The sequence below is a fragment of the Ornithodoros turicata genome, chromosome 1 (assembly GCF_037126465.1).
Source record: "Ornithodoros turicata isolate Travis chromosome 1, ASM3712646v1, whole genome shotgun sequence".
Lineage (NCBI taxonomy): Eukaryota > Metazoa > Arthropoda > Arachnida > Ixodida > Argasidae > Ornithodoros > Ornithodoros turicata.
Genome location: NC_088201.1, coordinates 33,166,169 through 33,180,863, shown reverse-complemented (window position 1 = coordinate 33,180,863; position 14,695 = coordinate 33,166,169). Strand labels below are relative to the sequence as shown.

At 42.9% G+C, this 14,695-nt stretch overlaps 2 protein-coding genes across 2 annotated transcripts in view; both read left to right on the top strand.

Annotated features, from left to right (window-relative positions):
* Window positions 1-5,733, top strand: part of LOC135377931 (maestro heat-like repeat-containing protein family member 1) — a 45,419-nt gene extending 39,686 nt beyond the window's left edge. The window contains exons 32-36 of the mRNA XM_064610702.1: window positions 745-933; window positions 1,916-2,071; window positions 2,483-2,617; window positions 2,750-2,852; window positions 4,154-5,733. Of these exons, the coding sequence (XP_064466772.1) occupies window positions 745-933; window positions 1,916-2,071; window positions 2,483-2,617; window positions 2,750-2,852; window positions 4,154-4,302 (732 nt within the window). The 3' untranslated portion in view covers window positions 4,303-5,733. The remainder of the gene's footprint in view (window positions 1-744; window positions 934-1,915; window positions 2,072-2,482; window positions 2,618-2,749; window positions 2,853-4,153) is intronic.
* A 3,589-nt stretch (window positions 5,734-9,322) lies between these two features.
* Window positions 9,323-14,695, top strand: part of LOC135377929 (guanine nucleotide-binding protein G(o) subunit alpha) — a 66,348-nt gene continuing 60,975 nt past the window's right edge. Inside the window, exons 1-2 of the mRNA XM_064610701.1 lie at window positions 9,323-9,696; window positions 9,992-10,034. Coding sequence (XP_064466771.1) covers window positions 9,579-9,696; window positions 9,992-10,034 — 161 coding nt within the window. The 5' untranslated portion in view covers window positions 9,323-9,578. The remainder of the gene's footprint in view (window positions 9,697-9,991; window positions 10,035-14,695) is intronic.

The following is a 14,695-nucleotide window of genomic DNA, read 5'->3' as shown; positions in this document are numbered from 1 at the left end:
GTTCATAATCAGAGCCTCAAACTTCCTGCGATGGAATGTTACTTTTTGCCATCATAGTCATACGAATGCGTTAAATCATTTTATTTGTTTATAGAACACCCAAACGGAACCAATGAACTTTGACACCAATCATACACGCATTGCCCACTATTGTGGCTTACCATCTTACGATGCTTGCACCTTGGAAGTGTATAATTATGCTGTCTGTGCTAGTTTTACATGACATACATGTAGCATCACGTGCTTGAAAGCATTTTAATTTCATTCTCTTTAATGAGGGGTCATGTGAATGAGTGTCCACAGTGGTCTGGCTGGCAAAAATAATTACAGACCAAGTTCATAAACATGAATTGTTCGTCATCTTTAGAAAGTATACTGCAAGTATTCTGCATAGCAAAAGCTACAAGTTCCAGACACAGCAGTTGCTGAGTGCACTCACAGGTGTGCCACTGAGCTTGTTTCCTCACCATATATGCAAGCAAGCAAAAGTGTTGTCATCAATATTTCTAGTGGTAGTCTTCCTTATATTGCAGGAAAATGTGCATTTGTAGCTTGTAGCTGCATGTAATGTTAAATCAGTCATAGTACCGTATATTCATTTGTCTAGCTTGCCAGGGTATTTTGGGAAGGTTACAGGTTGCACATGGGTATAAATTTTGTATGAGAATTCTTTGTGCGAGAGCTGCAGCTTGACATTTTCCACAAAGACTAATTTGAGTTTGTTCTTACTATACTGCTCTACAGATCCACCGGTATTCGAGTACTGTCCTGTCTGCCATGATCACAGGCCTTGATGACAAAGATGATGCACAGCAAGACATCACATTGGAAGCTGTTAATGGCTTGGCAACTGTCTTAATGCAGGCTGAGGTGCACAACATTGGCAACATAATCATAACAGTCTCTCTCAGACTTCGACCAATGTTTGAAAAGGTGATTTATTATTCGGTTGTTACTTGCACACATGATCACTTGAATGAATGTGTAGTAACACTATAGTACAGTCACTTTATAGGGTATGGTAGGGGCAGGAGTTAACGTCATCACCATCGTTATTGTTGTCATGTGAGGCTGTAAACTGTATTCATGGAGTGCAGGTAGCAGATGACTTACAAAGTGTCTGTTCCAAAGGACCTCCCAAAATGTATCGAACAGGTTAACTTTGCTACAGTACAGAGGTAGAAAAAAGTGCTACACATTTAAAGATATTCGAAAGGTCAGGGCTGCTGTTAACATGACTTGAACCCTGCCGGGTGGTGTGGTTTGGTGACTGCACCTGATATGCAAATACATTAGTGCAGGCTGTGTTGTTCTCATGGAAAAGATGACTATATTCAGAATGGCTACAAATAGTCTCTACCGTTTTTAAAACAAGATATCCAGACCATATGGCTGGGTTGAAGGAATCTTCGAAGGAAATGAGCACTCATCTAACATATCAAACTATGGAGATGCACAAGTTATTAGATAATTATGTCTCACCGTGGTGTAGGGGCATGATAAACTACTTCTGATTTCTGAGAAGGTTGTGTCACTCAGAGCACTGCAATCTGGCTAGTCTAATTTGTAAAAGTTTACACAAAAATAGACACTACCCAAATCTAATCACTATTTTATAATTTTAATTCTATGAATTTTCAGAAATTCATGTACTAATTATCCAAATCTAAAAACATATATTAAAAAATATATATCAGTCACTATCTTATAGTCCTGGTGGTACAAAAATCATACTTAAAATTGAGACACATAGTACTCTTTTACTATGTTCCTTCAAACTTCCTTTGAAGTCTTCTCATGAAGACTAAATTTTGCAGATTCCATAATCATTCAGATGATGTCAGTGCAAATATGCTAGCATTCATGTTGGCTTGTGCCTTGGAATTAACTAACTTTAATCATATTTACATAACAGGAAAGAGGGGAGGTTCGAGCAGCAGCGTTTAAGCTTTTTGGCGACTTGGCCAAGTTTGGTGAAGGTGACGTCAAAGAAGCTTTTGTGGAACAAGCTTTAAACAGCCTCGTTACCGTCCTTGTACATCTGAACGAGGATGACAAGAATGTTGTTCGTGTAAGTATATGTTTTATTTATTTATTGCTTGTGCTTAAGTTAAGGGCCCTTTCAGGCATTACATGACGGAGGGCCCTGCTTGTTCCTAAAACGAAAACAACTCAAACTTGAAGTTGTAATCAAGCACCACTTGCAGAATTGAGTACAAAGCAACATGATCGAGAGTAAACGTCCCAGGGATATGTGCATTGTCGGTCAAAATTTTCTCAAATCACACATCTGGCACATGCTATGGTTTGAAAGGCACGGAAAGGAAGCAGAAGTTATAGTGCTCCTACTGAAAATCTGCTTTTACTACTGGCCAGTTCTGTAGTCTAGACCGGTGATTTCATCAACTGGGTTTGTTTCAGAGATGGCTGAGGAGCCAATAGAAATTTGTTTTTTTTGTGTGTGTGTGTGTTTTTTTTACAGGCCTGTAAGCAGAGCCTAAAGAAATTGGGACCCTTGCTTGGATCAGATGGTGCCAACAACATGTTCCAGAAGCACCTGCCAGAAGATTCAATTCTTCATTATGGGGAATTTATTAATGACCTTTCAAAAGTCCTTGTGAGTGTCTTTTGAAATTCTAATTAGGCTAGAGCAGAGACCACTGTTCATGCCCATTGTGAAAGTAATTTGCTGTTAAGTGCGCAACGGCATTTATTGTCTTGCTTCTTGATCAGATAACTTTACATACAGGTGGTTGACCTTGAAGAGTATGTGTCAAATTTCGTGACTTCCGGCTTAAGCCATCTTCGAGGTCCGCATCCTAGCATACAGTGCAATGCAGCTGTGTTGTTAGGTGAGTTGGAATGTTTCATTTAAATCTTTATATTTGGAAACTAGCATGACTGTGAAAGGCAGCGTTCTTTGACTAAACTACAGTGCTTGTGCGTTAGTTGAAAGTTATTATAAATGCTGCGTGCCATAGTCTAATAGAAGAACCTCGTACCATCACCGTACTACATGTCGGCATCTAAACTGCTTGGTGCAGTATAAGTAACTAACTAGTAATAAACTCTTCTAAAAGAGGTGTAGTCATTGCATTTTTTGGTATATTGTGCATAACATGAGATGCTCATTGTATTGAATTGTATTACTAATGTTCTTTTATTAATAAAGACTAACATTAATAAAGAATAACATTATACTTAGTTTCTCATGTGTTGAGAATGTCATGTACTACTAGTGTGGAATCATTGTTAGTATAGTATTATACAGGGTGCTTCTCGAGAAAGTGAGCCAAAATTTTCCAAAGCCAACAACATGAAAGAGTGTGACACAGCGAGGGGGAGAAGAGAAAGCGGTCGCATCTAACGGAACCCTACCAGACACATGCAGGTTTTACGTTTCTGCCATTTTCATACAGCACCATAGAGGCTCACCGCGGTTTCTATTTTTGCAGATTGCAGACTCTAGAATTTTCTAATTTATACCAGCAACCCATATACTTATTAAGAAAATTAATTTTGAAAGCTCATAAAGACTGGTATGGGCTGTTCAAACAATATTACGTCTAAGTAGGCCATATTACAAATAGGCACAATTTTTGAACGAAAAATAAATCATTAACGTGGGACAATTTTGGCCCACTTCCCGCGAAGCATCCTGTGTAATGTGCCACAGGGGCCCTTGAGGTATCATCACAAATGCATAAAAAAGGCAAATATAGTTAAGTTCTAGTTAACACAGTGTGCACAATCAAGTCGGTTCACTAATTCATACCAGTAACATTAGGTCAGGTGATATGTTTTCTGGTATAGTTGAACAAGGATATATCAAACTCAAAGGGGATCGCAAAACATAAATGTGTAACAATATGCTAACACTATAAGTTCATGCCTGTTTTAAAACTTCCCAAATCTGTGACAGACAGGTGCTCAGCACGATGCTACGAAAAGATTATGTAGTATGCGCCTGAAATCACCATAAACTGGTTTTGTTGTTACAAAGTATTCATAAATTTATCTGTCAGTGGAAAACAATGGTTGTGTTCCATCTTACATCTTCTTGTGTACACCTTCTATTTTTTGTTCTTTATTTTATCAAAATTCAAAGGAGCTATTAATTGTTTATTGCCCTTCTTTGCATGTAACAATAAAGGTTGCTTGCTTGGCAACCTCAAACCTTCATGCTGTGATAAAGCAGCTTCTGAGAGCGTCTGTTCAGCATTGCTGGTACTACTCAAGTCTGATACTCCAGAACTTCGCAGCAAAGCAGCAGAAGCACTTGGTGCGTTACATGCATATTGAATGTTACGCTGATTTTTGCATCACATTATGTCCATTGATTGTGATGCTCTTGTGCAAATATTGGTTGCTGTTATTGGATTCTGAAGTGCAGTCAATCCATGCAAGTACGGTAAAATGTAAATCATTACACAGTGTTGAAAGATGTGATAGAAATTTTAGTATAAACTGCAGTTCAGGCTGTATACACGTTTGAAAATTCAACGACATGGTAGAATGCGCACAAAAAACACGGACTAGAAGATAACACCAGCGCACCATGTCGTATGCTTACCAACTAGCCCAACGTTGTTTGTTATTGAAAATTCAGTTGTACCCATCAGCTTTGCATTCTGCTTGCACTTTATATTTAGATGGGTGACTGTTTTCCACAGAAGTGTAAAACGACTTGTATGTCAAAACATCACAAAATGCCCAGACTGCAATTATGGCAACTCTATTAGTTTCTTTTCATTACAATATGTACAACTGGTACTGTGGAATAATTCAGTGCTGGCAATATATTCCAAAGAGTACATGATGAAGTTAACATGTCACTGTGCCAATTTTAGAATTAAACTGCACCTACAATGCTTTGCTGTAATGATGTATGCATATCAGAAAATCGGGAAACAGAAGTGTACCACTTTACAGAACATTATATTGTTTCGTGCTTTACGGGAAATTATTCACGATCATGATATGCACATGTAGCCACACAAATTGTTTGAACATTTTATGTCGTTAAGCCTTGGCAACCTGCATGGGACTTTGCTGCTTATGGCTTATACATATTGACACTACATTCCTGCACAGGTCCCCCTCACCTATGATTTCGGCAGGTGTATGCTTATACCCTTGTGTTTTCTTGTTTTTTGAAAATCGGGGGTTGGGGGGGCAAAAATTTAGTTTTGTTTCAGGATCTGTAAAACGATAAAATCAGGCAATGTCGGGAGGGAAAGGAGATTTGCAGGTGCAAAATTAAAAAATCTCTTCTGGCATTCCAAATGAATACGAACGTGATGAGCAGCTGTGCTGAATGTGCTCCTGTGGCTGAATTTTCATTTTCGGGTTTTACTTTAAGCGACGCTGCAAATTTGGTGGTGGCGGTGGTGGGGGTAAAACTATTTACCTGAAACACAAGGCTCTATGTATGCTGCAGTAACTATAAGCTTTTATCTGTCTTGCTTGCCTGTTTTTTGTTTCTGTATGTGTGTGGTGCTTTATGAGTTACAAGGCACAGAAATCTGCCTAGTGTGGGCACATAATGACAATAATTAAATAGGTGTGTAAGCAGCATGGACACCTATAGAAGTATCCAAGTGGAAGTGTCCTCTAGTCGATTACTGCGTGCTTAAATAAAGTAAGACACTTTTAGGCTTTCAAATGGTTGCTGTGATGTTTATGGAGATTAATTGAATTGCAGTGACAAAGTATTAAAAATAAGTAATTAGACTGTGGTTGCAATTCTTTCGAACGTGCCATAATTTTCTACACAGTCAAGGCTGCGCGTCAGTTTCTATACCTAGCACATGCTGCATTGAGTAAAGCAGGTGCCTTCAAATTTCCAAACATTTCATTTGTAAGTCAGTTATATGCTCAGGTTCTGACACTTCTTTAAATGTACATTTGTAGCAAATTGTCATTTTGGGACTTTAAATGTGCTTCTCCATGTGGGAGCAAACAAAAATTTTCTTCTGTGTCTCGGTTACAAAATCTATGAGAAGCATAAAGTGATCAAAGATGACAACAGTTGTGGAAGAAATATTCCTTGGAAATATCTGTCAGCTGGGTGTGCTCAATTCTGTTATATTCTCATATTATTATTACTCAGTATGAGCACATCAACTTGGCTATGACACAAGCATTGTTTTGGAAATTTCATCTTGGGTTACTCTCATGGGGTACAGCTTCAAATTAACTTTTCAGTGGAAAAGCTAAAAAAATTACCAGTCTGTCCTATGGCTTTCTGAACAAAAATTGGAGCATCCGTGCGATCGTGCTTGTATGGGAAGAAACTTCAGTTGATAAAATTGCTAAACAGTGCACTGCTTCTGAAATGAAATTTCAGTTGATTAAATTGTCGGCACATTGATTGGTTCCAAATGCTGAAAAGGGGCTATGTTAACAGATGGAAGTTGAAAACAACTATTTAAATAGAAAACATGACACATACACAAAAAAGAAGAGGAAGGGACTGGTTAGTATCCGAAGAAAGTGGGGCCTTTCATATATCCCATTGTTTACACAACTCAGTGTGTCTGGTTATTATCAACAAAAAAATGTGGATCATTAGTTCTGATAACACATCTAGATTTCTTTCTGTATTCTAAATTTTTGTTTCTCATTCTTTTGATTCTTGCTTTGTATTAATATTATTCATGAGAAAAGTGCTTCAAAATGGGTTGACGGAAAGGAAAACGAAAATTTGCCGCAACAGTACTGTTCTACTTTGCCAAAATCAACTCTAGTTAGGTTACGCTAGGTAGATCTCTCCGGTTAAATCCCTGTGCGTTGCTGGTCATTACTGGTGACATTTGAGATGACCTAAAATCACATTCAAAATGTCTGTATGGACCTGAAAGTACCATCTGTGACATACCGTTAAATTTTAAAGGTAAGAATTACTTCTTGTTGCACGAAACTCGCAGCTGAAAAAAAAAGTTTGAAATGTGCACCATTTGTTGACAAGCTGAGCATTTCGGAGTTATAGCCAGGATGATGTTGCAACAACCTAAATTTTCCACATTAACAGGAGGTGGACCCCCCGACTCATTCACTGCAATGACAAGGAGCCAAGCGTACTGGTAGATACCTAGGATTCTTCGTTTTCGGGTTGAACCTGATTTTTCACGATAGTTCCCCCCCCCCCCCAAACAAGTTTTCAAGAATTCGGGTAAAACCCGATATCTACCCAAAATCCTTGCAGTCCTCCAACTTGTCGTTCTTTGTAAACCGTCAGAAAAAATGAATCATAACTTCAACAAGGAGAGCTATTTGTGACAACCTATTTGTCCTCCTTTTATATTGCCCTCCCGCAGGAGTCAAAGACAAGCTTTTGTGGAGCTCGGGCAAGTGTTTGAATACTGAGCTCATTCACTGCCCCAGTTCTGAGTGGAAATATAAAGATTCTTGTTGTTTCTCGTCCCAGTGTCAGAGCAGTGGCTTGTTTCATGTGCCTTTCGTTTCACCTGAAAATTCTCCGATGACATATCAAACAAAGATCGTAGTGCCCGATTTCTCCCCAAATTCTTGTGTGTAAATAGCACCCAATTCACCCCCCCCCCCCCCCCCCCCCCAAATTTGAAAAATCGTAAAACCCGAAAACTAAGAACCCTATAGATACCTCACTGTGAATAAAAAAAAATCGAGTATTTAGAGGAGGTCAGGTTTTTAAAAATTATTACGCATCGATGCTAAGCGTCTGTTACGGATGGTAACCATGCTCATCACCATTGCTATCAAACCGAGCAAGCCTGGTCGTGGAGGGCTTCTCGACTACACAGGCAAGTATCAACGGGGGTATATCCATTTTTTTCTTTCATGAAGGGGCAAGGTGGATAACAATTACCCAGTGCACAGAACACCAAGACTTTTAAATAAACTCCAAGCCTTCCATAACAGAGCACTTTTCGTGGTGTAATTTTGATGACATTGCCAAGTTCACCCGGTGTGTAGCATACTGCGACAAATAATTGTCTCGTGTAATAGCTGGTCACGAAGACTGGAGCGTACCACACAAACTTTCGTAGGAGCAAAGATCCACGAGATCCTTGTGTGTCACATCGTAGATGGGGAAAATGGTGTTACTTGCGCATTGGGAAATATCGCTGCCCAGAGCAGTGGCGTTGCCGGGGGGGGGGGGGGGGGGGTCATGGTTCAAACCTCTGCTGAATCATACCTTGGTAGGCCGGGGGGGGGGGGGGGGGGGGGGGTCATGGTTCAAACCTCTGCTGAATCATACCTTGGTAGATCATCTGGGGGTGGGAAACGAGGGTGAAATCCTTCCCATGTAAAGTCCCAATAAAACACCTCCCGAAATATTTTTCTGGCCCCTTCTAGATATGACATCACCATACCATTTACCATTAATTTCAGAACACAACTTTTACTGGATAATTTAAAGCTGCTATGGGGGCTCTGGCTACATGGCTTGGAAGAGACATTAGCCCAAGGTATGTAATCATTATTTCAAGTATTTAATCTTGAAGAAGGAAATGCGGGGCACGTTTTCCACAGACATGCTCAAAGCGCGTACAATGATTCTTACCACAACCCCATAACCGCGAACATAACATAACACAACACAATAATGGAATGCGAGAACACATTTCCCGCGCAACACACAGGGCTTGTACAGAAGTCCCAAAGTAAGTTTGAGAACAAAGTGTTAGAATAATTGAAGCAACAAATGCACCAGGGGACGATCCATAGTCGGTGGTGTTCGTGGGGTGGTCACTGGTCAGGTGATCCCAGCTGCGCAATTACATAGCGTCCCACCAGGTGGTGTTAGAAATGCAATTTTGCCCATTCGTTATAATAACAAAAAAGTAACGAAAAGTCTGTATTATTTTGTACTTTGGAAATGGTACAGGAAGACATTTTGGATACAGCATGTAAAAGGCGTTTGACCCAACGCTTCCCCAGATTCTTCCCGATCTTTCCCCAGGATGCCCAGGATCCAGATATCCATCCAGATGGGAAGGAAACGCCCTTTCCTAGTACCGCTCAATGTTGTTAGATGGCAGCACACATTTACTGCTGTTGAACTGGTGATGACAATGTATTTCAAAAAATGAAAGTTGTCTAAATTGAAGTTTCTTAAGCAGCATATGCCGTCGCTTGAGAGTACTTCTACAATTCAAGAGCTGAATTATTGTCAATTTCAGCTATAATTCTGGTCGAATCGCAAATGTTTGACGCCGCGAACGCCGGTTTCACTATGCAAGTATGGCGGGTGGCTGACGTCACGATCCCGCGCGCATGTTGGCATGGGAACCGTAAACTGGGTCCAGCGCGTCGATTGGCGGTTGCATAGCCCCAGCTACTGCTCATTATCATATCGCCGCGGATAGCCGCCTCCCCGGCTACACGGTGCTCTCTCGTAGGTTACCTCAGCGGTGCGTGTTTCCAAGCCCTTTGAGCGGTGTGTTTTGTGTGTGTTGCTCGCCTTCCGCCCAAAATTTGCTCACGACGAGGGACGTTAGAAACCGCTGCCCGCCACTGTGTGCCACCGCCCAACCGGGGGATTTAGCGAAGGGGATTCTCGCTTAGCCCTAACTCCCGCAGCTTGATTCGTCATGGGCTGTGCCATGAGTGCCGAAGAGCGGGCGGCGCTCGCCCGCAGCAAACAGATCGAGAAAAATCTAAAGGAAGACGGCATTCAGGCCGCCAAAGACATCAAGCTTCTACTGCTCGGTAAGTCTTTTTGTTTTTTCCTGACAGAAGAGGGCTTTCCCGCAAGGCCGCCCTGTTCGCCGGGGAAGCACGAGTCGCTCAAGGGACTCCCGCGCGACGACGGTTTCGCGGCGGTCCCTCGTTCGATTCCTCTGTGCTGCACGCTGTGAATTCTTGCATCTGACAAATACGGCATTCGTCAGCCCGTGCTAGCAGTGCCCCCGATTAGGCTTAGTGCACGACCCATGGGCGTCCATTACTGAAAATGACAGTTATGGCGCCGGCCTCGCCTTTCACGCCCTGCTTCTCATTGCAGGTGCGGGGGAATCGGGCAAGAGCACCATCGTCAAACAAATGAAGTGAGTACCAATACATCCCAGCCAAGATGCAGACGACCCATCTCCTTGACCTGCGCTCGCACAGCACCAATCGGCGCTCGCACAGCACGCTCCAGCATAAGGTTTTCCTGAAAAAATGCCTGAGAAATGTGAGCAGGGTTGGCGCGTGAGTTTCTCGGAATTTGCACATTGCAGCAGTGCTGCTGCGGAAGCTCACTCGCCACCCCGTCTTTATTGTGCGTTTGCTCGAGTACTTTCGCTGGAAACTCGTCTGCTAAAGCAATGCTGCTCGAGCTGCCCTTGGTATACTCATTCCTTTTCTGTTTTCTTCTTCTATTTTCTACCATCTTCACAGTCCTGTTTAAAGATACAGTGCTCTGCTCGTTTTGTGCCCTGCAATCTTTGCTTTCACGGTTTCGCTCCTCCCAGCCCGTGTGACGCATGCACGCGGGCACATAATCGATAAACACTCAACGGGCGCCATCTTGAAACGATGCGAGTCGGCAAGATGGCTGCGCGCGTAACATCTTCGTTAACTGGTACGTAGCGACGAATCGAAGGCCTTCGACGAGTCTCCTTCTCTCGTCGCGTTCTATCGAGGCCACGCGGCGAGGCTTCTCGTTAACGACGATCGTATTACCCGGTTCTTTGGCTTCGCACTATAATCACAGTAGTTTTGTAACCCACTCTCGAATACCTGCCTTTTGCCGTGACGCATCTTGACACACTGCTTCTCTCAGAGTCACCGCTGACAATATCCTTTTTTCATTTTGTACCTTCATATTTGGACACCTTCATTTTATGTACCTCTTTACACAATTCGTGCATTTATTCTGTGTGCGGTTCTACTTACTCTACACGGACGTCTTCGTTCCGTCCATTGAAAACTCCAGGGGCTGATTTCTCTTAAACTAGGCTACAGGTTCTGCGGTAGTAATCAATAATGCGGAGCATTCACTCGTGCAAAGCAACTGTGGAACACACGCACGGTCAAATATCCTGACCAGTGGAAGCAGTATTGCTTTGTACGTTAACTGCTGCACATATCTATCCGAGCGAGATCTTCATGAAGAGCCGAGCAAGTGGAGCCAGGTTTCGCTTACTCGGAATCGATTGGCCGACCGCTTGTTCGTTCCTCCAAGAACATAAAAATAGATGGCCGTAGCATGCGGCTTCCAATAGAGAGCATTCTGTTACGCGCCCGAGAGGCCGCAATTATTTGCCCCTCTCAAATTTTTAGAGTCCCCGATCAGCGGGGCTGTCGGTAGGTAGCCGGATCATAACACACGCGCGCACGTTCAAAAAAAAAAAAAAAAATACACCGTGAAAACGTTTGTTGCTAAGGGGGATCATGGCGTAGCTGTAACCACGGCTGAAACAGCGCATGAGAAACCGAGAAGAGAACTGACGACATTTATTAGACTCTCATATCTTACTTAGAACTGGTTGTGTAGTGACTTACGTAGCCTACCCTTCAGTCTAGGCTGGGGGAACCTCCCTATTACGAGTAACACGTTCTCAGCGCGTTTCGTTGCTTCCTGCAAGATATTTTCGTTCCGCATAGATTTGCTGGTCCCTCATCAGCGTCCCATCGATCTCCTTATTGGCTTCGGAAACAAAATATTGTTGCAGGAAGCAACGAGGCGCGCTCAACCGACAACTGAGTCTATGTTACTCGCTCTTTGTTAGGGAGGTTGCCTGAACATCGGGCGACAATTCGCTTCACAACCAGCTTCAATGAAGTCCAATTTCGTTGGTCAGTGCTATATGTCCTTCTTGGTTTCTCGTGCACTGTGATGCCTCAAATATACGAAGTGCGGCTAAGGAAAGGCTGTCTTTGGAACGCTAATGTCGCCTCTTACTGACCGCCTTCGCGACCGATGACGCGTATACTTTCGCGTGACACGGCGACGTACCTCATGAACACCTACTGACGGAGTTAATGGTCAGAAAGCTGGTCACAATGCTGCTGGCTCACAAAAAGCTGGGCAACGTTTTATGGTCATGTGCACCAACTCAAACAAACGAACCTCATTGCATCTTGCTTATGAAAGGTCTTTGCGGTCGTGATGAGAAAAGTGACGCCGAAACCTGAAGTCCGTGAAACCAACAGGAAAGGGGTCAGGTGCTCCACGCGTTATCATTGCTGGGACTAACACGATATTGGGATGGATTGGTTCGTCGGTCTTCCCTGAGTACTACAATAGGTGACAAAGTCTAACTTTTAAAAACTACCTCGGAAGTCTTGTGTCGCAAAGAGAGTTAGCTGCACACTAAGAACAAAACTTCACCACATAGCATGCTCTTAACCAATCACCATCCGGAATGACATCGTTCTGCTCCCTGATTGGTTAAAAACGGGAGGCGTACGCCTTTTTGTAACGCTTACGCAGTTAAAAAAAGAGGCATACGCCCCGCGCTTTCCACAAATCGGGAGTGATAAAGGTATCACTCTGTGGAGTGGTTGGCCCTCGCCGTGCTATGTGGTGAAGTTCTGTTTTTAAAGTGTGCACTCTTAAAAATGAACTTCACCGCATAGCACGCTTCTAGCCAACCATCATCTCAAATGATATCGTTATCTGCCCTGATTTGTTGAAAACGGGATGCGTACACCTTTTTTGTGACACTTATGCAGTTCATAATTGTCACAAAAAAGGCGTACGCCTCCCGCTTTCAACAAATCAGGGCAGATAACGATATCATTCCGGATCATGGTTGGCTAGGAGCGTGCTATGCGGTGAAAGTCATTTTTAAGAGTGTGGGTATTGTCTCGGACGTAACTGCGGTGTTCCTGCCCCACTGCAATCTTTAGAACGATCTTTATTCGCAATTTACATTATCCCCCGAGGCCACGGTATTATACAGCGGGTACATATTCGTGAGGGCAACACGTCTGACACGAGTAAATGCTTCCCCTCATGAAGAGTGCCCGCTCGTATTTCAGCACAGAACGTAACACAGTAAAGGCCAACCATTGCGCAGAATGATACCGTTATCACTCCCGGTTTGTGGAAAGTGCGGGGCGTCCGCCTTTTTGTGACAATTAACGTAACTGCATAAGCATCACAGATAGGCGTACGCCTCCCGTTTTCAACAAATCAGGGAAGAGAACGATGTCTTTCAGGATGATGGTTTGGGTAGAAGCGTATTATGCGAGCGTCTCCGCCAATAAGGGAGCGCGGAAGGGGTCACGTGCTTACAAGTGCGAATGGAAATTACCATAGCTCTCGGTCCTCTGATGTCAGACCTGGATGCATACGTGCTTTCAAGGGTTTGTATCTCGCAAAGTACGAAGCGTAGAAAAAAAAAAAAAAAATGCTCCGGCGTGCAGTACAATGCATACATGATGTAGTGAACCTCGTATATATCAAATTGTCACAACCGCCTTAACTGCGTGAACTGAAGTTCATATCAAACGGAAATAACGGCTTCTTCCCGATGCTTGAAAAGTACACTACACTCTTAAAAATGAACCTCACCGCACGCTCATAGCCAACCATCATCTCGAATGATATCGTTATCTGCCCTGATTTGTTGAAAACGGGAGGCGTACGCCTTTTTTTGTGACAATTATGAACAGCATAAGTGTCACAAAAAAAGGTGTACGCCTCCCGTTTTCAACAAATCAGGGCAGGCAACGATATCATTAGAGATGATGGTTGGCTAGGAGCGTGCTATGCAGTGAAGTTCATTTTTAAGAGTGTATGATTGTGCAAAATTATGCCGGAAGTGTAAAAACGCCATAATTCTATAAAATACTGCAAACAAATAACACGAAAGCATGCAGTATCATAAAACCAACAGACACTCATTCTAAGCCGTCTGGGTACCCCGTGCCCACGAATCTGCCTCCTTGTTAAACTATTTCAGCCTCCCCCTTCCAGCATCCTCCAAAGCTGTTTGGTCTCGTTATATCTTACGACTGGCTAGACGCGAACGTAATCGTTGTCCACAAAGGTCATCATGCCCGTAATCTCCCACCACCGCTCCGTGCGAAATACACGAGCCACTTGAAATACACCTCATTACCACCACCACTACCACCACACGAAATACTACACCTCACACGTCATGATTTATCTTGGAGACGACATTCTGTACCCAAACATTCGGGGTTTCACATTCGCCTGATCAGTTCGCTGTAACGGTCTACCATGCGAAATCACCCAATACATTGGACTGGAGTACTTATAATGGATATCGAACAACAGCGAAAGTAAATGAAGTCTGAATCTGTGTTTTTGAAAGCACCGCGCGTTCTTCTCCGTACATGAGATCATTTTGTTTCCCTGTGTAATTCGCCTACAGAAGGTTCAAAGATTAGTAAATGAAGAACTCTTAGAGGGTATCACGATTGTATAATGGAAAAAGTTCGCAAATCAGTGAATAACAAAGGTAGCTGCAAAGGGGCGTGCTTGGTTAGGTTTATTCTACGATTAGCCGAATCTCGGGGAAAATTACAGGATACGAAACGAAAAGACAACGCCTCGAATAACCAGCCCGGAGCACTACAACTTTATAACTGCCGACTCGAGTCGACCGCATAGATTCGGAGCCAGGATCTAAAAATACCAGGAAATAGGAAAAGTGGCAGAAAGCATGCAGTAAGGTGTTGGGTGTCATTCTTGCGCTGGGTTAAAAAAAAAAGTGTGTGTGTGTGGGGGGGAATCAATTTTCTTTCT